The following is a 23,086-nucleotide window of genomic DNA, read 5'->3' on the forward strand; positions in this document are numbered from 1 at the left end:
TTTACCATTTCCTAGAGAGTTTGTGATTTAAATTGAGCAATGAAGAATATTAACTGCGAACAGAAGAGGAACATTTTAAGTGGATGTGCAAAGAAGGGCCATATGCTGTAGCTTGATATGAGCGACTAAACTAATTGGCAGGAATTCTGTAAGCAGCACACAAATCCCGGGAGTGGTTAGAATCTAGAACAAAGAAACAGGAAAGCAAATAAGGCGAGGGGAGTTGAAAGTTTAGAGGTGTCTAGTTTAGGGTTAGTCTAAGAAGACAAGGTGGGAAAACATTGTCAAGTGACAGAGAAAAGGCACATCTGCTCTAATTCCTTTACCTCAACCCTTTGCCCTACGGAAAGCAGTATCAATCACATGGGAAACAATCAAATGATGAAAGAAGGAAGTCCCAGTTAAAGGGAGGACAAATTACACCTAAAACACAATGGAGTTTGTAGATGTAAGTTCAAAGTTTGTGCAGTCATTTTTCAAAGGTGGGCAAATGTCCTTCTCAGCTTCAAAGCAGACAGTAAACTAGATGCAATCACTGACAGGTCTTTTGTTGCCAGTATCTACAAAGGCCCTAGAATCCTGCAAATTGGCAGTTCCCAACATTCCCACCAGGGACCGATTTTGTGGAAGACAATGTTCAGTGCCTAAATAAGGAAGAGAGAAAGTAGCTGAACAATAGCTAAATTCTGCCCTCCAAATAAATCAAATATGAGTCAAGAAAAGTGACATATTGGAGGTTTTGTTGTTAGCCACATGTCAGAACTATGTAATCCCTTGTGGTCCCCCTGCCACTGCTAATACATTGCCTTCTGTTCTAAAAATAACAAGAGTTGTGGTTGCTGACCAGGAAGAAATGGAGAAAGAGAACAAATGCAATGATGTAATTTACACCATGGCAGAAACCTGGCATGTTGATCTCTCTCTCTCTTTCCCTCTCCCTCTCCCTGAAATGTATGTAAGATATAATGGCATATTTCCTAGACTTTATATATTGGATCAGATAAAAGTTCTACCTCTCTGTTTCATTTGAGTCATGGTGACATTTCAGATCTTTTATGATTTTGGGTGCATCAAGAATTTAGTTTTATAGCTATGTGACAAAATTGCTAGAGGCAGGAAACTCTCCCCCCCGCCTCCAGAATTACTTGGGATTAGGTATGCTTTTTGTGTGGAGGATAACTCTCCTCCTGTCAGTTGGCTCCTCCCACATATAACTGCAGCCATGGTTGAGGCAGATTCAGACAGTTTCCAGGCCTGAGGCGATGCATGCTTCTCCTTGTGAGTCAAACAATCCTCTGCTGTCAGCTAAGGGAACTTGGACAGTGTCCAATCTCTAAGAGAAAATAAAAGATAGCCTGGCTATAAAGAGATCAGGGGAGAAATGGTTCTCTCAAAAGATTTTGCAAGCAGGGAGGTGGCATTTAATATTTTTCTCAGATGGAAAAATCTAAAATGGATAAATAGCAATTAGTTGTGTGGCCAAAGCTAGGGGCTAGGCGACATGTCTTCCGGGAGGGGACACGTGTACTCCTTAGAGTGCTTGTCTTCCAGATATTCTGGCCCAGCACGTTCTCCTCTGTTGGAGGTCTTTCTATCATGTCTCTACATTTTCATACCCTCTCAGCACACACACACACACACACACACAGAGAGAGAGAGAGAGAGAGAGAAAGAGAGAGAGAGTGATGCTTGCAACTTATTTATATTTTGGGACATCATCACCAGTCTCAGAGGTGGTATTCAGCAGGTTCTGACCAGTTCTGGAGAACCAGTAGTGGAAATTTTGAGAAATTCAAAGAACTGGCAAATGCCACCTCTGACTGGCCCTACCCCCATCTATTCTCTTCCTTCTGAGTCCCAGCTGATTGGCAGAGGAGAACGGAGCTGGAAAGCAGGTTAGTGCGGTGGGGAGGGAATGGGGATTTTATAGTATTTTTCCCCTGCCATACCCACCAAGCCACGCCCATTAAGCCATGCCCACAGAACCTGTTGTAAAAATTTTGGAATCCCACCCATAAACCTAGTTGAATCCTATGAGGATGCATACTTTCTACATGTGTTTTGGTTAGAATAGTTTCTAAAATGCACATTGGGAAATTTTTAATGACATTTCATCGAACAAATTTTGGAAAGTTTTCAGTGTCTCTTGAGTACAGAGTATCAGAAATGTAGAGGTCTATAATCCCTTCAAAATTTCTGACTATGCTTCTAAACATGATTTAAATGCTTGCTAAAATTATTTTGACTACAATAGATATTTAATGGATGCCATATGTTTTGCAGTTTACAGATTTATTGATGAAAAAAAGGAACTCTAGTGCGTTTTTAAAAGAAGACTGAACCTTTTTATTAAAACACATAATAAATTTAAAACTGCGTTTTTTAACTGGTTATCTTATTTTTTAACTTAGGGTCGTGTTTCATTAACACCTGAGAAAGAAGTGTTTGCTCACCAGCATGAGGAGATGAAAAATTTAGAAGATGTTGTTAACAAAATAAAACCAAGTGTTCTTATAGGTAATAAACAATCTATATATCAGTTCATCAAAGTTTGCTCTTTCATTTGATATCTATGTCTATCTATGTGTATATGTATGCACACATACATACATATGCATATGTGCATCCAGATACTGGATATGCATACAATTCAGAGAAATTGGTAAAAATATAATGATCTTTATGTATGAGAACAAATACAGTAATTCTTACAGTTTTGGAAAATAGGCGAGGTTATGAAGATTACTGAATTACATTGCAAGTGACGTGTGAATAACATATGACCTCAAATGTAATTATATGTAATAAATAGCTTATTGGGAGATCAGGGAGTGGCCTAGAGATGAAGAAGCTCACCTCACATTCGGGAGGTTGAGAATTCAATTCTAAGCAACAACAGATGTTTTTCTATTATCACAAAGAGAAAATATCTGCTGCAAACTCCGCATAGGCATCAGGAAGGGGATCCAGCCTGTAAATACTTAGCTCCATTCAGTTGTCCTGACTCTACCCTGATAAAAGGGATTACAGGGATGTAAAAAGGGAAAATATTTGTTCTTGGGCAAGATTTGTTCTGTGATTTTGCTCCTTGAGTCAAATTAGAAAAGTCTCTAGTCTTTTTCTCTTTTTAAAATCACATGCAAATAGACTAATACATACAATTTTGTGTAGACCCATTTCTATATTGAAAGATCAGATAAAGAATTTTGTATCCCATGCTATGTAATGCTCAGTATTAAATATAAAAAGATTATATTTTTCTGGATGTTGTAAGCAAGAAAAATTTAATCAAATGTCATATGATTAACTGTTTTAAATCTTTGCTTGAAGAGTTGGGAATAATTAAATTATCTAATGTTTCCCCAAGATTTTCATTAACTCCAATCTCAGCAGGAAAAAGACTTGTTATTGTTGGAGCAAGAACAAATGTTATTTTAACAAATCTAGCCATAAAGCATTAGTTAGATTGTTTTCTAATTTATCTTGCTATGACTAGGAGTGATCGTCATTGTACCGTTTGCTTTTTAAAAACAAAATTCATATTAAGTAGTAAAAAAAAAAGACAATAACTTTTGGTAAGATCAGTTTAAAATTATGGGGAGCTTTGAACTTCAGTTTCTGTAAGAATTCTAAGTTGTCAGAGCAAGGAAAAAGAGAATAAAACAAGATTATATGTTCAAGCTGGTGATACTTTAACTAAGGCTACAAAGCTCTTTGGGTCTGTGGCATTTATTAAATTTATGGCGCCTTTATTTAATTTTTGTCAAAAGCAATGTCCTGATGTGAACTTTTTAAAAATTCTTTTTTCATTTTGTTTGAGCATTGATACAATTGTTCAATTAATATTTTATGCAAAGAAACCAAGATTCTGATGAAATATGTTTGGCCTCCTACATATCTATTCATCCATCTCAATCTCTCTTCCTTTTATCTTTTCTTTTTCATTATATTAGGATAGATATATGCAAATTTTTCATAAATTGATTTAAGAAACCTGAAAACATATTGTTTTGAAAAATGAAGTCCAAATTTCAGAACACCTTATTATTTTATAACAACAAACCAGATATCATATTCAACAACACATTAACAACACATTAAATAATTGGACTCAGGAGGCAGCTTCAACAGATAAGAGTAAAGGAATTGTTCCTGGAGAGTAAGAGATTGGATAATTGTTTAGTTAAAAGTTGTCATTTGCTTTTTCTCTAAATCATGTTTCTTATGTAAACATATTAAAAATATATTTATAAAGCAGATTAATAAAAAGACCTCTGTGTGCATTGGAAAATGTTTCTTCAAGATAATTCCAAAAGGTAAAAATGTAGGTCAAAGAAAGTTATCAAAGTATCAGCATGGTTATAGAATAGTAATCTCTTCAGATATTTGCAATTTGATTTCAAGTTTGTCTTTTATTTCCATTAAAAAAGAAGATAAAAATGCTGGATGTCTTTAAAAAACACACCAGCTATTGAGATTAAACAGTGATGTTATCTGGATTGTTCATGAAATCTTCATAATAAAACAAGTGCATAGCTGATTAAAATCTTGTCTGAAAATGGCCAAAATTGTAACCGTTTCCGATTCTGAAGTTTGTTCTCAACATGATCCATTAGAAATTTTCCTTCCATCAGTTTACTTGAAACGATAGATACAGCACAAAGTAGCTTAAGAGCCAATATTCCAGTGAAAATACTTCCAATATGTTAGGAATATTTCAGAATACTTTATTCATGAGAGAAAAAAAATGTGTTTTTTGTTGGGGAAAAAAATCCCTCCCTTCTTTGTAAGAACCTATACTTCTCAGTGGAGGATTTTATTACTATATTCAGTGAAACATCTTAGTGAAAATAAAGAAATACATTTAACTTGATTTATGGAACTTGCCTTTCATTAAAGGGCTATGACATTCGTTCAAGAATAAACCGGCATACTATTTTAGATTTTATACTTTCACAAAAACATTTCCAGTTACAGAAAACATAGTGGTGTTAAAAATGCCTAGATCAAAGTTGACCATTCACTTTTAACAGCTAGTAATTCTTGGAGTTGAAGTCCACGTATCCTAAAGTTGCTAACATTGAGAAACACTGCACTATGGCAATGCCTAACCTATATTATTAATTTCTGGCCTCCTTTGACACTAGTGGTAAACATATTGCGGCGATGATGAAGATGGTAATGATGTTATATGTAGTGAATGTAACTAATTTAAAATGGAACTTGTTTGTCTTGTCATTTTTAATCTTTTTCATTTTTAAAAAATGAAGCAGAAATATAATAAAATGAAACTGCTTTTCAATACATCTGCAGAATATTTTTTTGGAGCAGGAGTGTCAAACTCAAGGCCCAGGGCAGGATCTGGCTGGCGGGTTGCTTAGATCTGGCCTGCAGGGCCACTGTGGAAACAGCGAAGGACCAGCCCGTGGTGCTTCTGCCAGCAAAAATGGAGCCTGGGTCTGCCTGGGCTCTGTTTTCGCTGGCAGAGAGCTGGAGCAGGCTGTCACAACCAAAAATGGAGCCTCAACAAGTGATGTCAAGCTAGCCACGGCTATCCCCCCGAAGTCCAACACAATCCTGATGCGGCCCTCAATGAAATTGAGTTTGACACCCCTGTTTTAGAGTGATGGATAAATATTGTACATTTTGTAAGATTCTGTTATATCCCTGTCTGACATAGGAGTTGCCGCAATTGGTGGTGCATTTACAAAAAATATTATCAAGAATATGGCTTCTTTCAACAAACGCCCAATAATTTTTGCACTCAGTAACCCAACTAGCAAAGCAGAATGCTCTGCTGAAGATTGCTACTACCTAACCGAGGTATTGGGGTGGGGTGGGGAAGAATTATATTTAAATTGGTTGTACTTTTTGTTGCCACATTATTAGTGTATATATTCATACAATTGTCTCTCTATGTGTATTTATTTTGGCAGTTTTCAGACTTATTTGTGGGTGTTTTTAGTATTTCTCCATAATTTTAGATTAAAAGGGAATCCAAATTGAGCTAGTCTTTCAGTAAAATTACATGGCAACATTTCAATTAATGGAGGATTTCATGTATATTCAGGAACTACCGGTAGTAGAATATATTTCTTCCCTCATATCTGTCACTGGAGGGAGAAATAAAAAGTTGCAACCATTTTAATCATACAGAGACACACTTAAGTTGCACTCTGGCATGCTGCAAAGCTGCTCAAAACTGCTCTACTACAACAATTGCCTTTCACTGTAAAGTTTCAAGTTCAGATTTGTAACATAAAGATTGCTGGTATGTAAAAAAAAGAGGAAGCAATTAGTGACATTTTACTAGGGATTCAGAAAGCATTTTGGTGTTCAGAATGCATTTGTCTGTGCAGGGAAGGAAACACAAATGTTTGAACAGAAGGAGATGTGCCTCACTCGGAAACTGATGACAACTAGGACGAGGAGAGAGAAATTACTGGAGAGGTGTCAGCTGGGGGAGTGGGCTGGCCTGGTAGAATATGTGATGTTAGAGGATTGTGAGAGCAGGGGCTTGGGGGAAGATCAGGGGTGGGAGGACTTCTAGAACATTCTCAGTGACTGAGAGGAGACATGGAGTGACTGTACCGAGAAGATAGGGGTTAGGTAGCCAGATCTATGTAGCTACCTTGCTACTTTGGGACATTGGTGGTGGCTGAGGGAAAGGATGATACTGGAAATATGGAGATAGTGATCGTAAGTTGAGGATTAGCTATATATGTATAAATACATAAAAATGTAGCATGTCCTTTTTGCTTACTGAAAAGCAAGCATAAGATGCAATATAGCAATGGAGGAGTAATACAAATATTTTTTAAAGCAGATGGAATATGGTTCCTTCTGGTGACCAGAAGACCTAAAGATGCATCAAAATTATTACTCTTCCATTAAAACATGGAAAAACAAGCTTTTATTGAGCAAGTCTCCTTTTTTAAAAAATAAAGATGACAGTTTTATGCTCATTCACATAGAAATAATTGATCTCAATGGAATTACTCAATAAACCTATATTATAAACTGTATTATAAAATTTAAGTTAAGATTCTGGACTTGTTCCAGGATGAGCAGTATCACATTCACCAAATGAAATGTTCACTTGTTCTTCTCAGGTAACTGTGTAGCAAATTACTCAAATAGATTTTCTGGACTTGTGTTTCATTTTTGCACCATTTGTAATAACAGTTATTAACAAGAACAGCTTTAGAAAAGGTGTAAGGGCATCGTCTCAAACTGAGATGACAAGATTCAAAAGAGTTGTGTGTAGAAGATAGAATTTCACCAGCAGCTTGTCATGTAGACTTTCTATGATAAAGAGACATTCAACATACATATACACATGCATAGACAGAATGATCACAACATTCAGCCACAGGTAACTGTGGATGAAGAGAACTTGGAAAAGTTCTCCCAGATGTTATTTTAAGAAGAAAGAATTAAAAACCACGAAACATGGAAAACTCATTCTTGCTATCTACAGTTAGGCAGATGTGGACATTATAGTAAAATTATAGAAAGGTGTAGAAATTTGCCAAGGTATCCAGAAAAAACCACATAGCTGTTATAGATATACAGTATAACATCAAATAAAAGGTCTTTTGCTCTTCCTGTAGTTTCTAATACAATCACTTTATAAAAGCACTGTTATCTAACAAACATTTCAATGTACGTCCATCTTTTCCCATCAAATAATGCTTTACAATATTATTTTTGTTTTTATTCAGGGACGAGGCATTTTTGCAAGTGGAAGCCCTTTTAATCCAGTCACTCTTCAAGACGGACGCATGTTTTATCCTGGACAGGGGAACAATGCCTATGTATTTCCTGGAATTGCCCTAGGTGTTGTTTCATGTGGAATGAGAAACATAAGTGATGACATTTTTCTCCTTACTGCAGAGGTATTAATTATTATATATGAGTTATGACAGTTGAAAAAAAGCTTTGCAATTAAAGCTGCAGTGTCCCATGGTCACATGTTCACCATTAAGTGCTTCACAACTGGCATGCATTGGCAACTGTCACAGTGTCCTGTGATCATGTGATCACCATTTGTGAGCTACACAACTGGTTTTCAACAAGTAGAATTAATGGAGAAAGCAAAAGTGAAATTGCAAGTTGCAGTCACACATGATCTTGTTCATTTACAACAATATGGTATAAAATGCAGTCTAAGTGCAACAGGTTTCCTAGTAGAAAACATCGTTTCTGGCAAACACGCATTATAAAAAAAATTTCTGGTTTCTTCCTTGCCCGTAGTTATTTCTTTCTCTAATGTATTGATTAATATCACTATAAAATCATAGAGATTGCATCTTTAAAATAAGTGTGAAAAGTGGGTCTTAGTTTTGCTTGTTCTTATTTGTAATTAAGAAATGTGAATACATTTATTTCTTGATTAGGTTGTTGTAGAGATTTCTGTGGGGATGTTTGGACAGGGACTATGGAAAATCTGAACAAAAATCTAGGGTTCCTATATTGTATAGAATTATAAAGGTAAAGGTTTCCCCTTGTCAGTCGTATCTGACTTTAGGGGGCAATGCTCATCTCTGTTTCTCAGCCAAGGGAGCCAGCATTGTCCAAAGACACTTTCGTGGTCATGTGGTCAGCATGACTGTATGCTGAGGTACACTGAATGCAGTTAGCTTCCCACCAAAGTGGTACCTATTCATCTACTCACATGAACTGGTAGGTTGGGCAGAAGCTGGAGCAAGTAACAGGTGCTCATCCCGTCACAGTGCTTGGGTCTCGAATCCAGGCTGTCAACTTTCAAGTCAACAATCTCAGTGTCTTTAACCATTGAGCTGTCATGCCCCTTGTATAGAATTACAAGTCTTATAAATTGTTAAAGCTCTCCAGTTAAAGTTGATAAAAGAAACAATCTAGTCATTGTAAGCAATGTGTCTTGTTTTCAGGTGTTCTTATTTTCATGCCATATAAAGTAGAGTTTGGAAGTGAGACATTTAAGTCCAGAAGGCTATAATGCCTAATTATAGGCAGTTTTACTGTGATGACAAGCATAAATCTGTGTTCACCAAAGTGCTTGGCCACTTTAACCTAATGAAATATTATTGTAACTCTGCCTAAAATTGCAAAGCCTCCTGCTTTAAAAGAACTTGGATCTAAACAAAAGTTATTCAGCTACATCCAAGATAAAGTCTGTGCTGCTTTTTCTTAACAACTTCAGCTCCCCCTTGTGGATTCCAAAATATAAAAATGTTATTTTTGATAACATTTATTCAACAACCTTCTGGCTTTTAGATTAAAAAAAGAGATAATAATTATTTGGCACTGTAAGAGAAAATAAAATTTTACAGGCCAGTACATGGCATACCCTGCCATATATAAAAACGTTCTGGAAGTTGTAGAACACAGTTACGAGATCTGCAAATGGGCACTGCACACTGCACAGAGGCATAACAGACATAACAGATAATCAGAGTTGGAAGGGACCTTGTAGGTCATCTAGTCCACCCCCCCGCCCAAGCAGGAGACCCTACACCATTTCTGACAAATGGCAGTCCAATCTCTTCTTGAAAGTCTCAACTGATGATGCTCTCACAACTTCCGAGGGCAAGCTGTTCCACTGGTTGATTGTTCTGACTGTCAGAAAGTTTCTCCTTATTCCCAGGTTAACTCTCTCCTTGTTCAGTTTTCATCCATTATTCCTTGTCTGGCCTACAGGTGCTTTAGAAAATAGCTTGACCCCTTCCTCCCTGTGGCAGCCCCTCAAATATTGGAAGGCCGCTATCATGTCTCCCCTGGTCCTTCTCTTTACTAGACTAGCCAAGCCCAGTTCCTGCAACCGTTCGTTGTATGTTTTAGCCTCCAGTCCCCTAATCATCTACCATACAAGGACAAATTATGCATTGGAAAGATTGCTTGGACATGGGAGATATTTCCAATGTAATCTACTGGATTTCCTGCATGGATTGCCTCTGTGACTATGTAGGACAGATAAGCAGAAAGCTAACCACCAGATTGCAAGAACACAAATGAGTGGTCGGACGAGGAGACCCGAACTCATTGGTAGCCTCACACAGCAATGCACAAAGACATACTGTACATTCCATTTTGCAGCTACTAAGATTGTTGGACGAGCAGGCACAAAAACAGTCAGGGAAGTGACTGAAGTTTAGAAAATAGGCCTCTCCTCAGTCAACAGGAGTGCAGATTTACCACCAGCTTATCAAAGACTTAGGAGACAAGGGCTTGGCAGTACAAGCAAACAACAGCCAATAACTTACTAGCTGGCCATCAACACCCCAGTCAACATCTAAAAAGCCATATACAATAGGCACTATATAAATACCACACAGACTAACCTAACTTCTTAAAGTCCACACTTCTTAAAGTGGCCAACCTTGGAGACCCCCCTCAAGCTAAACTGATAAAACAATAACCTAGAAGAGGGCAATGGCAAATCACTTCTGTATTATACCAAGACTATTGCAGGGACATGAAGTTAAAGCCACCAGGAATCAAGTTCAAATTGGAGACTTTGTTTTCAAAGTCAAGGTCTTCTTTTTTTAAAATCCTTTTCTACATGCCTGAAATTATTTGTTAGGTCTGACAATTAAATGCAGCTGATAAAAAGAAAGAGGGATTTTTAAGGTGCAAAGAGAGCTAAAATTGCATTAATTCTGCTTCCCTTGCTCTAGTCTGCATTGAATTCTGGACTTCTTTCATATGTACAGTGTATAACTGTATGAAAGGAAAGAAGAATAAAACTCTTTAAGATGAACTTTGAATAATTGGTCTCCAAAGTCATTTCCATGATGTATGCTAGTATATTCTGGGTGTTGGTAGCAAACAATTGTAAAAGCAGTTGTAAAATTATAATGTAATGTAATATATAACTAGCTTGATACCCATGCTTCGCTACAAAACTATGTGGTTGGGCTTAGATTTTGGGGAGAAATTAAGGATTTTTTTTTTTGCCTCTGCCTACCTGCATCCATCGATATTCATCTGGCTAGCATCCTGTCAGTGTGTGAGAGTTGAGGGCTGTTTGGAAACTGAAGGAGTATTTGCTGTGTGAGCAAGGAGGCAGCAAGGAGCCTGGGCATGGCTTAGCTCAACTGTACTAAAGCTGTGTGTGACAGAGTTGGTGCTGTGAAACTAAAACTGAAATTCCTCTCCTCTGCTAGTGTTTTGTATTTGGAACAGATTTATTTTCAGGTGGGAAGGGCAGTAGAACTCCTTAGCATCAGAGCGTATTAATAATATACAAAATGCTAATGCTCTGATGGTCATTTCAAAAAATCCTTTCTTAGTGAGCACCTAGAAGCCAAGAGGAACATACATGCCAAATTTCAAGTTTGTAGGCGTTACAGTTCTGGAGATTTTGTGATGATGCGTGAGTGGTATTTTGCTTTTATATATATATAGAAGAAGTAGTTATAATATAGTATAGTATATGATACAGTATAGTTAATAGTTCTGATCCTATAAAATATATATATATACATATATACATACATACATACATATATATATATACATATACATATATATATATATATATATATATATGATCAGAGCATTGGATCAGAAAAAAGTAGGCAAACCAATAGGTATCAGAGATGAAGATGTTGTCCTTTAAAACTCCCATCAATGTGATTCCTGATTTTTTTTTTTAATTTAAGGTAAGTTTTTTCTTCTTTAAACAAAGGTATTAGCAATACATGCATCTTATATATATACATACTTTTTCTTCCTAGGTTATATGCCAACAGGTATCAAAGAAGCATTTAGATGAGGGCCGTTTATATCCACCTTTAGTTGCAATTCGAGACGTCTCTCTTAAAATTGCTGTGAAAGTAAGTTCATTCTTCACTGACTAATCATATCATGTGTCAGCCCTTCAAGATAAGGTTATTAATCCTAGTGTTACTTTCATTATAAGGTTATGGCAACAGAATCTTGCAGGTATGACTGTAACTTCCCTCTCTCTGCTTTTATGTTCAAGAATACCAGGGAGGGTCAAGTATGAGATGCTTTCTCAAATTACATTCCCGTTTTGGACTCTTAATTTTTCTTTATCTGGTCTTGTCTTGAGGGTGACTCTTCTTTTTTGTTCCTCAAGGTTATTCTCATAGCCCATTACTCTGCGATTCAAAAAGAAGTCGTTAGAATTTTTTTCCGTTTCAGTGACAAAATGTATACAATAAATAATTTTAATCAAATAATTGTAGCACAAAATTATAGCACACCAAACCTACATTGTACCATTGTTTGACCTAGTCCCTGTTGAAACTACTTTGATGTGAATCCATTCTCTTCTGCAGCTTTTTAAGATTAGTCTAAATCTGGTTTCTAACATCCACTTTGGAAAAAGGGGATGTTAGCCTAGCCTTGTCCCTCTTCTTCTCCTTTCCCTTCCTTTGAGGATCTCTGGTAGGATATATATTCTCCACAGCCCTTTTTTCCTTAGAAACAACTTCCATGATTGTCGATGAGTTCAACTGACTTTCCCTAGTCAACACTTTCTAACATCAGTATTACAAAGGCATGCAAGTTTTATCCAGCAAGACGAATAACAGTGAAGGGGTCAGTGAAATGCAATAAAGATCTAATTCAGTTGGAACATAAACAAATGGAGATTCAGTCACAAATCTTTGGCTTCTGGTATAGTTTGACTAACTTTTTCACTCCTTGGGCCTTATTCATTTTTCATTTTCTACAAGCCTGCCAATTCTTTTATTCGTGCTTTGTTGTTAATCAGTAAGGAATTGCTTCTCTTGGGGCACATCTGGTAATAATTTTAAAGCTGGTTGTCATATTTAATCCTCATCAACTTGATAATGCAGACATTTTCAATATTTAAAGCTAATTCAATTGTCAAAGAATTTTTTTGAAATCTGCATTTTTTTGTGTGTAGTAAAACTTTCGTTTACTAGATTTTTAAGCAGTGAAAAAAATGGCACAGTTCAATATATTTGTTCTTCTTCCAAAAATGTATATCTGTATTTAGTTATTGTGAACAAAACAACAACAAAAAATACAATTTGGTTATTTGAGTCTGCAGGTTTAATAGGGTCAAAGTTTTCTCTAAGGGAGTTTTATTTATCAGATCTCTTTAAATTCATGTAAATGAAATACACTGAATTTCTAAGATTTTCAAGAATAATTTTGCAAATGCATTCTGTCCTGTCAATCCTAAGGCAGTGTTTTATTGGGCTTAGAATGCAAGTGGAGATTTCCAAAGGCTTTGACTCTGTATGTAAACATAATACAAGGAGTCCTAAAGGTGCTTTTTTCAAGAGGCTACTGGCCAGTAGCCTCTTGAAAAAGCACCTTTGGGACAACCATGACCAGGATGACCAAAAATCTCCATAGCCATAATACGAGTAGCCTCATTTAGTGACTGTTTCATTTAGCACCAGTTAGACTGAAAAAATAACTTTATGGCCATATTCACATTTATGGCCTTTTCAGGTTTGTAAAGCAAAGGAAAGCTGATAATAACAACAGTCACAATTTCAATAGGAACCTTTGCTTAATGATTGCTGGACCCAGTTGTGGTTACTTAATGAGGAGTATCTGTTCTTTATGTGAATTGCATTGACATATTATTTGGAATATTAACTGTAAGGTTACAATTGACATGCACCGAATGCAGTGAAGTTTTTACACTGTAAGATCACTTAAACAGGAGTCCTGTAAATATTGTTTGGGCGTTAGAATGGCAACAGTATCTGAGAAAGTTGGGATGGCAGGATTAAGTACACTGCCAATTATTACATATTTATTTCATAAAGAGCTGGATGTGCTTGGTGAGTTGGCCCTTTATTGCAATGAATCTGAGATGCCTCCCTAACTTGACTACTTTAATAGGAAATGCTCCCATCTGAATGAAAGGTGCTTTTTTCAAAAACAACTGGAATATGTTTTTTTTAAAAAACAAAGAAATGCTTTTTCCTTGAAGATGTTTTGCTTCATCAGTTCTGGCAGGATAGCGGGGTGGGGGCAGGCATGGAAGGATTAGTTCTGGCTGGCTGGAGGGGCATGGAAGGATCATATTTCTTTGCAGTCATCTGGTCATTAGCACTCTGAGAGTCGTTGAGGCCATTTGAGGGTTTATTTGTACCCTCAGGGTCACCCGAGTCAGAGTGCAAATGGGTGTGAAATCTTCTTGGAACTACTGAAAGTTTTCACTCCCAGTTGAAAAACATTCACATTTAGTAATGAAACTGATGTGGATTAACAGATTACGACTGCTATGGCTTGCAACACTTCCTTTCAAAGGGTATGATGCCTAGGAATGTCTTCCCTTGGACACCACAGATTTATTGCTGGCTGTATGGTGGAAATCTGATACCTGGAATTTTCCTCATTGAGTATCATATGAATTCTAACACTGAGGGATTTGTCTTGTTCTCCTAGATTGCAGAGCAAGCCTACAAAAACAAGACAGCAACTTTCTACCCTGAACCAGAAGACAAGGAAGCATTCATCCGCTCCCAGATGTACAACACTGACTATGAAAGCTTTCTGACAGACTCTTATATTTGGCCCGAAAAAGCGATGAAAATACAGACAAGAAAAGTTTAATCAAAGAACGCAACACTTTAGCAATGGAGCTAAAAAGAAATAGGTTGATTTCCATCTTTTGTTAACTCAGAACTTTTAGCAGCAGTGTGTTTTAAATCTGTGGGTTTGGGGTTACAAATGTTAATGTTTTTCACTTTAAGCTACAATCTAAACATGTAAGCAAATGAAAATAATTTGGATATGATAATTTCCTTGTTCTTTGGAAAAGTATTTCCTAGATTCCTGCTAGGCAACACTTACTGCAGGAGGATCGTTCAGTAAAAGGTAGTCTTCATTAAGTATCTGTATAAATGGTGGTTCTGTTAACTGGTTTTGCCATTAAATTCAGATGAAATAATATTAATATAAAGCATGTATCAGTAGAATTACTTCAAGCATAATTGGGGATGTTTAATTTAAGGGTTAGATCAGTGAGAAGTGTCATTTGGTGAACCTTTTCTGTCACTCCCAAATTTTCAATGGATTTCGAAAGTTTAAAAAACTTGACCATGAAACAATCCTATTGGCCGTTTTACAGTTTGCTGTTGAATGATGATGCCATTTAAGGCTTTATGTTAACAGACATTCTCCTCCCATCCTAGTACATTTTAAGGAAATTCCTAGCAATTCTTTCCTGCCTTAGCTCTGCTCAGTGTGAAGGATTTAGATTCAAGTTTGTGGTGTCGATCTCCCTTTTAAAAAGTCTTTATCAGGCTACTCCAGTCTCAGAAGGCATGATGTTTTAATGTTTCTATGAGTCACAGCTGAAGCAGAATTAAATGGAAAATGTTAAAAAAAAAAAAAAAACTAAGGGGATGGGAATACCAGAGATTTTAGAATTGAAGGACACCCTGTGAGTCTCAAACTCACTGCTGGAGATTTTGTTCTGTTGTAGTGACCCAATACTACTTGCAAACCCCAGCAGATACATCTGTAGTATGAATTGGTTTCTTCTCAAAATGCTGAAGTGACTTTGTCTGTCATAATGCACAACATAGAAATGAGGTGTTAATATACTTGTTAGAGTTTTGCTACTTCTTTAAAAGATGTCTGGAAGTTCAGTCAGGGCAACTGGGCTTTTCTTTTTTGGGGGGGTCAGAAATGTTTAGCAGCTTATCCAAGCAGTTTCTTTAGTCTACTGTACTCTACTTGGATAAGCAGTGAAATGTTTCAAACAAGAAAGAAAGAAAGAAAGAAAGAAAGAAAGAAAGAAAGAAAGAAAGAAAGAAAGAGAGAGAGAAAGTCCAGATGCCGTGACTCAACTTCTAGACAAGCCTGAGAATCTAAGTAACCTAAGTATCTATACAAGTCCAAATAATTGATATGATGGCTGCTTTATGGATTTGAAGACAAGTGCATATTACATGTTGCAAAGCATTTTTTTCAAAAGAGTTTTTCAGCCCTACCACTTATTTTTTTATGCTCTGTGTCATTTTGAAATGTATAAAGACTGGATTTTATTTTACTATATCATATATTTTAATCACACCAATCCTCCCCCTTGATTTCATACAAATATAACCCAGAACTGTCCTCCTAGCACATTTGCTCTTGATTGAAGATTTCAAAACCTCGTCAAGAACCAGAGAGGGAATAAACTTGTGCTAAATGTCAGGACTTTTTCCTTCAATGCCGAATAAGATCTGAAATATGTGTTCACTTTGATGAACCTTAAGAAATTCTAGGAATTGACCAAGGTCCATGTGATAGTCATTCCTTAATCCATAATCACCATGAGCTTGAAACTGTAAATCTTCAAAGGTCTGAAAGAGGCGAAAATTTTCTCCATTTCCTTCTACTTCTCCAGTCTCAAGATGCTTGCAGGAAATGTGTTTCCAATTGGGGTATCTAATAATATGCCAAAACTCTTCACAGTTTTCTTTTGTGCCCTCCACACAAATCACCCCAGGCTTCCCAGCTAGGCAGAAACCAGTCAGATTTAATTTCTTTGCATATTCAAAGATCTTTTTCCTCAGTTCTTGTCGGTATATATGATGGCTGTAAATCCACATGCGTTTAAATGGTGCTTTGACTATTTTTTTCCTTGTTGTTCTTTCACAAACTTCACTGTTTTGTACTCTGAATGTACTGTTATCCTGTAACCACCGAACAGCTGCGCATATACAAAGTTCTCCGGGCTCCAAAGTAGAAATATAAGAGGTAAGGTCATTATTGAGCTGCAACTGTTGTTGCCTGTCTAGTGTACTTGATCTCGCAAAAAGTTGTGGTGTCACATAGGGGTAACGGTGAGGCAATTCCACCTGCAAATCTACAATGGCCTAAAAAAAAAAAAGGGGGGGGGAGACAAATAATATATTTTGTACTTAAGCAATTTTGGGGAGGAAACTACACCAAATACAGAAATCCAGTTACAATATATTTATGTAAGTTCTTTTTTTTTATTTCAGTAAACCTAAAACCAATTCATTAAAAAAAATATTCCCGTCGTACAAATATTTTGCATATCCTATATGCCATAAAGGATAATTTTTACTCATTTGAATACAGTACAGGTTGTACAAGAATGAAAGTATATCAGACAATTCTATATTCAGCCATCACTCAGTCTTTTCATGCATGTGCTTATACTATAGAGCTCTAAGTATGGCACTTGCAAATTAAGATTACTGCATAGCACACAGAGCTGATATAATGTACAAGTTCTTGAACCCCTGACACAGGTAGTCCTTGTTTAACGATGGCAACTGTGATTGGAATTGTTTTCATCACTAAACAACGCTGTCCATAAAGTGCGACCACATCCCTTAGCGTGGCAGTCCCCCTGTGGCCCCAGTTACTATGGTTAACTGAACTCAGGGTTATTAGTGGAACAACATCCTGTTGGCTTCCCCACAACCAAAATTAGTGGGGAAGCTGACAGGAAGTTGCAAGTCCCACGCCTGCAGGCGGGTAACTTATTTCTGGATTAGGTAAAGTTCGTGCTTTTATAATCAGTGTGATAACATTACAAAGCTAGTTTAGCAATAATATTAGAATAGAAGAGACAGCTACCCTATGGCTGTATTGTGACTCTTGATTGAATATAAAATTGGATATGAGTTTTCATTTACTTCACAAAAAGGAAGAAGTTTAAATAAACTCTCAGCAATCTAAACTTTTGGCACTTTGATTTGTCTTCCTGGCAGCTATTCCTCTTTTTCTACCAATTTTTTACCAGCTCCAGCTTTCTCGCTGATTCTGTTTTTCTTTATAAATCAGATTATGTTACAAAATGATAAAAATCATTTTAGTTAATTGATGTAATATCCAAGCACACACATTATTAGCCCTTAACTTTAAAGGACACGATACAAGCCTTTAGCAATGCTGAAGTTTCTAATTCTAATGCTAAATGCTCTGTTCAGTGGAGTGACCTCTGATACAGTACAATTTCTTGGGTCTAGAATATATCATATATTCACAACTGCAGTAAGTTCATCTTTACAGTATGTTTATTTCATTGTAAGATCATGGTTCTCCACTACCTAGAACAATAATTCACAAGGATACCATTTGAGGGAAGCAACACAGCCATAAAGTGCAACATCACTTGACCATGCTGACTTACAACAGCAGTTCCAGGTGTGGTCATTAAGCGAATCCCATAAGACAATTAAGTGCAATGTCATGTAATCACCAATTGTGACCTTATCGCCATTAACTTTGCTTATTAGAAGAGGCAGTGAAGGTCACAACTGATGGTCATGTGACTATGGAATGCCGTGACTTAGAATTGCAAGCTGGTTGCCAAGCACCCAAAATGTGATCATGTGACTGGGGAACACTGTGACAGCTGAGACTTCCAGCAGCAGTCCTAGGTCTCCTTGTTTGGTGCTATTTGAATGGGCCCCGTGATGGGATAGTAGTTAATCAAGGACGCCCTACTTACAGGCTGTAAAAGATGAAAACTAACCTGGAGCAAGCAACTGTTTCATTTAATGCATTGTTGGAACTATCTTGAAATCAAAGCAAAATCAGATATGTTCAAGCAAAGACTGGATAACCTTAACTGGGATTTCTGCATTGAATAGGCTAAATGGCTAAATGGCTCTCTTCATTTTATCTAGAGAAGCTCTTCTAGCTCAGGGGTCTCCAACCTTGGCCACTTTAAGACTCGTGGACTTCAACTCCCAGAATTCCTCAGCCAGCAAAGTCGAAGTCCACGAGTCTTAAAGTGGCCAAGATTGGAGACCCCTGTTCTAGCTCACAGATCACAGATCAAGATTTAAAGTTGAAGGGGAAAAACAAACTTCAGAAATGGAACAAAATTCTTCAGTAAACATTCAGTTGTAGACGATGACTATCTTGAGGTCCCAGATACATAAGTTAAAAAAAAAAAAGATACCCAAAAGCAGTCTGTAAAAATATGTCCAGTGAAGCAGCATTGTTAACTAAAAACAGCTTATAATCATTTATTTAATTTCTAAATGCAGTACTATAATGTAATCTACAGCTGAAAAAAACAACTAAGGCAAAATCCAACCAAATATGCATTAGGCCTATTGGCTAAAATTAGTAATTTTACTGAGATTGATTCACAGATGTTTACTAAACTGAAGTACAAATGGAATTCCTCAATAATAATCAATGAAAACAGATGGCCTCACCTTGGTTTCATTTATAGGAACAGCAACTGAATACTCAATTTTAGGCAGGAGATTTTCAGTTGTATTTTTCAGGTACCTCTGAATATTCTCGAAAACATTTTCATCTTGAAGAGTTATTTCTCCTTTATTAGGAAACATAGACAAAAGCATTTCCAATTCTGCCACTTGAAGCTCAAGACTGTCTTTTATGTTGCTAGACATCATGACAGATGCAACATCAGTCACCTAGAAAAAGGAGGTATCAAATCAGTTTTCTTGTTCTTGCCAGCATCGTCTCCCCGTAAAAAGAGGTTGAAGAGCCTGATCTTTTTCTTCAACTGAAACATTTATTAGGGTGGAAGTTCATTCTCTGAGCTTGTGGATTGATTTCTGAATGTTTCATTACCAGGTTAGGTAACAAAACATTTGGAAACCAACCCACAAGCTTGGAGAACAAATTTCCAACTTAATCCTATACCGGAGTTACAGATATTTGCCACTATCGCAAACATTTCTTTAATCTGTCTTAGATTTAGGCATTAGTTGTAAGCAGTTAAAAGAGACTGTACAGAGTAAAACTAAGTCCCAGCATAGACATAATGTACCACATTATGGAAAAAAAACAAGAAATAAAACAATAAACAGAAAAGCCCTTTAAAATTGTGGAAGCCAGGGTGTCATCTTGGCTGCTCAAGAGATCCAAAGAAAGAACAGCTGCTTGAAAGTTACTAATCAAAGGGCAAAGGAAATGGACGCCAACCCTCAGATTGATAAAGGTAGTCCTCCTTTAATGGCCATTAGTCCAGTAACCATGTGAAGTTATGATGGTACTGAACAAGTGGTGGTTACAATCAGTCCTTGAAGTTCTGGCTGTCCCAGGACCCCTCCTGTCATGTGATCAAGCTCTGGTACTTGGTACCCATGACTCTTGCACTGTTCACAATCACTTGCTCTTCCTGGCTAGCTTGTCATAACCAAAGTCAATGGGGAAGCTGGCATGGAAGGTTGTAAACAGCTCAGGTAAATCTCTACCACTCATGCACCCTCTCCCTGGCAATAGTAGCCCCAAGCCCCACTGTGCTTGTGCCTCTCTTACCAATCGTGCTTGCTCTCCCATCCAGCTGCAGCCACTTCAAGTCCCGCCATCCTCTGGTGTACCGCCTCGGCCATCCGCACACTCCCTTGCTCTGTTTCCCACCTGTCAGCCTGCTTGCAAACTTACTGGGACTTGTAACTTCTTGCCACCTTCCCAAGTTTGTTTGTTGAAAGTCAGCAGGAAGGTGCAAGGAGGTGCTTGCTTAACAAACTTCAATAATGGTAACAGGGTGGAGGGATTGCCATCGCTAGGTGATGTCCTCATGTGACATCACACTTTACAATTCCATCATTTAGCAACAGAAATTATTCTAATTGCCATTGTAATTTGAAGATTACTTGTATTTATAGGCATCCTTCACAAGGACTACCTGTTCTTGGAGATATCTAAAAGAGGATACCATAAGGAGAACAAAGAATAATTTTGGCTGGTTAATGCTTCAGCTTTTAAAATGGCCTAAGAAAATTCTGCTGTTTTATAGAAAGAAAGCAAATTCCATGAGTACTTTCACAATTCTGGAAATATATTTTGAATTGTAGCAGCTGATGGAGAATAATGTAAAATGCAATACAGGGCCAATAAATGCTTATGTACTATTTTCTTACTCTGTTCCAGGGTTCACATGTTATTAATGACTCCATGCTTACAGAATGCTAAGCCTGGGTCCAATATAGTTGGGTGGCTAATGAATTTTAATTACTTAAAATGTATTTTTAGCATTTGGCTGAACCAATGTTTTCATTTTCTATGACTTTGTTAGCCAATTCCTCATCTTCAGATCTTTTGCTAACGGTATCTCAGACATGTTAGCAGCAGACAACACGGTGTTTTATGTTTTTCTTATCCATACCTTGGTATTTGTATGTTTTATTCATTCATTTATTTGTTAGATTTGTTTGCCACCCATTTCATCATGTTTGTGATTTGATCATTATTTGTTCTTGTGATGTGGACATTGCTTTTTAAAAACAAGTTGTTTGTGTTGTATGGATGGACATAAAAATGTCCATCTGCTGCCATCAAGGAGCAATGAGAAGCATGGAGAAAAAAATATTGAGAGTGGTTACACTGGAAGAATGTTTTCAGTAATTTTTGGACTGGATCTTTTCAGGCTGGCCAAACCCAAACAGGAACAAGTCAGTGTTCAGATGATAATTAAAATAAATCAGGACTTGTAAACAAATGATGGCTTCTCACTGGGGTTTGCTGCCTAATGTACATTTTGTTATAACCTCAGATTTCATAGTCAGAGGCTGTTTAGGACAATTGAGATCTTACATTTTCATTATTGCAAAGAGTTCAAATATCCATTTAATTCGGGGTCCCTGTTAGGATGCAGTCCATTTAGAAGCTCAACATATCTAGTTTCCTCCTAGCTTCTGCTGTCAATGGTAAAACAATTCCCATCATCTCAAAGACTAACACATCTTTGATAACAGTCTTACACAGACTTACAAATGTATAAAACTTCTGTGACTCTTAAGTTGGCCTAATCAAAATGATTGCCTCTTCATGTCATCTTGTATCAGGTTTAACTAAGAAGGTTAACTAAGAAGAAAATCTCACTTATTTTCATAAGCAGCCCAGCCCCCTTGGTCTCTTAATCCTGGCTATTTGCCCAGAATGGAGCAATCGTGCTTGTCTGCATATGTTCAGTCTGTCAGCTCTGTAAAATGAGCCCCGTGATGGAGCTCCTCCCTGGTCCTCCTAGGGGACAGGGGCCAATCAAAATCCTCTTTGGGTGGGATCTCTGGACTCCAACACTCTCCGGCTCTTGCACTTAGCTCTGCCTGCCATCAGTTTCAATTCTGTGCATAATTGTAACACCAAATCTAAGTGTTTAGGAAAATTCCAAAGATGGTAATAAAGCAGCCCCCGTTTCTAGGGTTCTGGAAAAATCTGCCCTGCTGACCTCAAGGCAGAAAATAAAAAGATGATCCTACATGTCTTTGCCACTATCTCAGGGTCATCTGGTAGCCCGACTATTATTACACGGCCAGCGACATGCCTCCAAGTCATATAATCAATTCTTTCTCCTTTCAGGAAGTTGTTGCTGAAATTCTATTTGGAGTGATCTGATCTAATACACCTTATTCCTTGGCTTAGACCATAAAGTGACCCCAACATTTCGGTTGTTAAGTGGGACTTTTGTTCAGTGAGCTTTGCCCCATTTTACCACCTTTCTTGCCTCGGTTGTTAAGCGAATCACTGCAGTGGATAAGTTAGTACCTTGGTTGTTAAGTGAATCTGGCTTCCCCATTGACTTTTGCTTTGACAGAAGGTAGCAAAAGGTGATCACGTGACCTTGGGACACAGCAACGGTCTTAAATATGAGTCCCTTGTCAAGGATCTGAATTCTGATCACCTTATCATGGGGAATGCTGCAACGGTGTGAAAAGCCGGTCATAAATCACTTTTGTCGGTGCCGATCTAACTTTGAACGGTCAATAAAACCAGCCGTTGTAAGTCGAGGACTACCTGTAAAAGGGGAAGCGGGTCTGGTCCTCCCCATCGGGGAGGGCCAGGCTAAAGATATGGTCGTTAAGCAGTTTTGAATTCTAAGCAGAGCCTCTGGCTCGCCACTAACCCACTTGCCGCCTGGGATTCCTTGCCCGAGCTGGCCGCAACAAACCCCGGAGTCGAGCGACGCGCTTGATTTCAGACGACCAGATACCCGACCGGCTGTAGCTCACATGGCCGCAGGCGAAGGACGTGAGCCGAGAAGCGCCACGCACTCCAGCCCCGGCCGCGGCAGCCGGAGGAGTGGGCGGGCCCTGGAATGGCGCCCGGGCGTTGATCGAACGTTGCAACGCGCCTCGTACTGTCCCCCGCACGCTCGGCTCTCTGATTGGTGCAAGCCGGGAAAGGCGAA

General features: G+C 37.7%; 2 protein-coding genes across 6 annotated transcripts in view; one reads left to right on the forward strand and one right to left on the reverse strand.

Annotated features, from left to right (window-relative positions):
- ME1 (malic enzyme 1) overlaps positions 1-14,902 on the forward strand; it is a 103,507-nt gene extending 88,605 nt beyond the window's left edge. For both annotated transcript variants that reach the window (XM_026726776.2, XM_087914821.1), the window contains 5 exons: positions 2,412-2,517; positions 5,681-5,823; positions 7,725-7,898; positions 11,721-11,819; positions 14,386-14,902. In XM_026726776.2, the coding sequence (XP_026582561.1) occupies positions 2,412-2,517; positions 5,681-5,823; positions 7,725-7,898; positions 11,721-11,819; positions 14,386-14,553 (690 nt within the window). In that variant the 3' untranslated portion in view covers positions 14,554-14,902. The remainder of the gene's footprint in view (positions 1-2,411; positions 2,518-5,680; positions 5,824-7,724; positions 7,899-11,720; positions 11,820-14,385) is intronic.
- Positions 14,903-15,964: 1,062 nt separating this feature from the next.
- Positions 15,965-23,029, reverse strand: RWDD2A (RWD domain containing 2A). Of its 4 annotated transcripts, XM_087914836.1 has the most exons (4): positions 22,802-22,951; positions 20,215-20,600; positions 19,140-19,364; positions 15,965-16,811 (listed from the first exon to the last, which is right to left on the reverse strand). In XM_087914836.1, exons 2-4 carry the CDS (start codon positions 20,233-20,235, stop codon positions 16,137-16,139), a joined length of 921 nt encoding a protein of 306 aa, XP_087770962.1. In that variant the 5' UTR covers positions 20,236-20,600; positions 22,802-22,951; the 3' UTR covers positions 15,965-16,136. The 4 variants fall into 4 exon arrangements, with proteins under 4 accessions (XP_087770962.1, XP_087770966.1, XP_026582562.2 ...); XM_087914840.1 differs by lacking the exon at positions 20,215-20,600 and having other exon boundaries at positions 22,889-23,029; XM_026726777.2 differs by lacking the exon at positions 20,215-20,600 and having other exon boundaries at positions 22,802-22,979.
- Positions 23,030-23,086: the final 57 nt, after the last annotated feature.

The sequence above is a fragment of the Pseudonaja textilis genome, chromosome 1 (assembly GCF_049901715.1).
Source record: "Pseudonaja textilis isolate UNSWEBS1 chromosome 1, rPseTex1.2, whole genome shotgun sequence".
Lineage (NCBI taxonomy): Eukaryota > Metazoa > Chordata > Lepidosauria > Squamata > Elapidae > Pseudonaja > Pseudonaja textilis.

Bases quoted from the DNA above. Each gene is read 5' to 3' on its own strand.
- RWDD2A (XM_087914836.1), bottom strand. From the start codon at position 20,235: ATGGGAGAGCAAGCACGATTG. The intron at 19,365-20,214 runs GTAAGAGAGGCA...TCCTTTTTCTAG, and splicing joins TGGGAGAGCAAGCACGATTG to GTGACTGATGTTGCATCTGT. The intron at 16,812-19,139 runs GTGAGGCCATCT...TTTTTTTTTTAG, and splicing joins TTCCTATAAATGAAACCAAG to GCCATTGTAGATTTGCAGGT.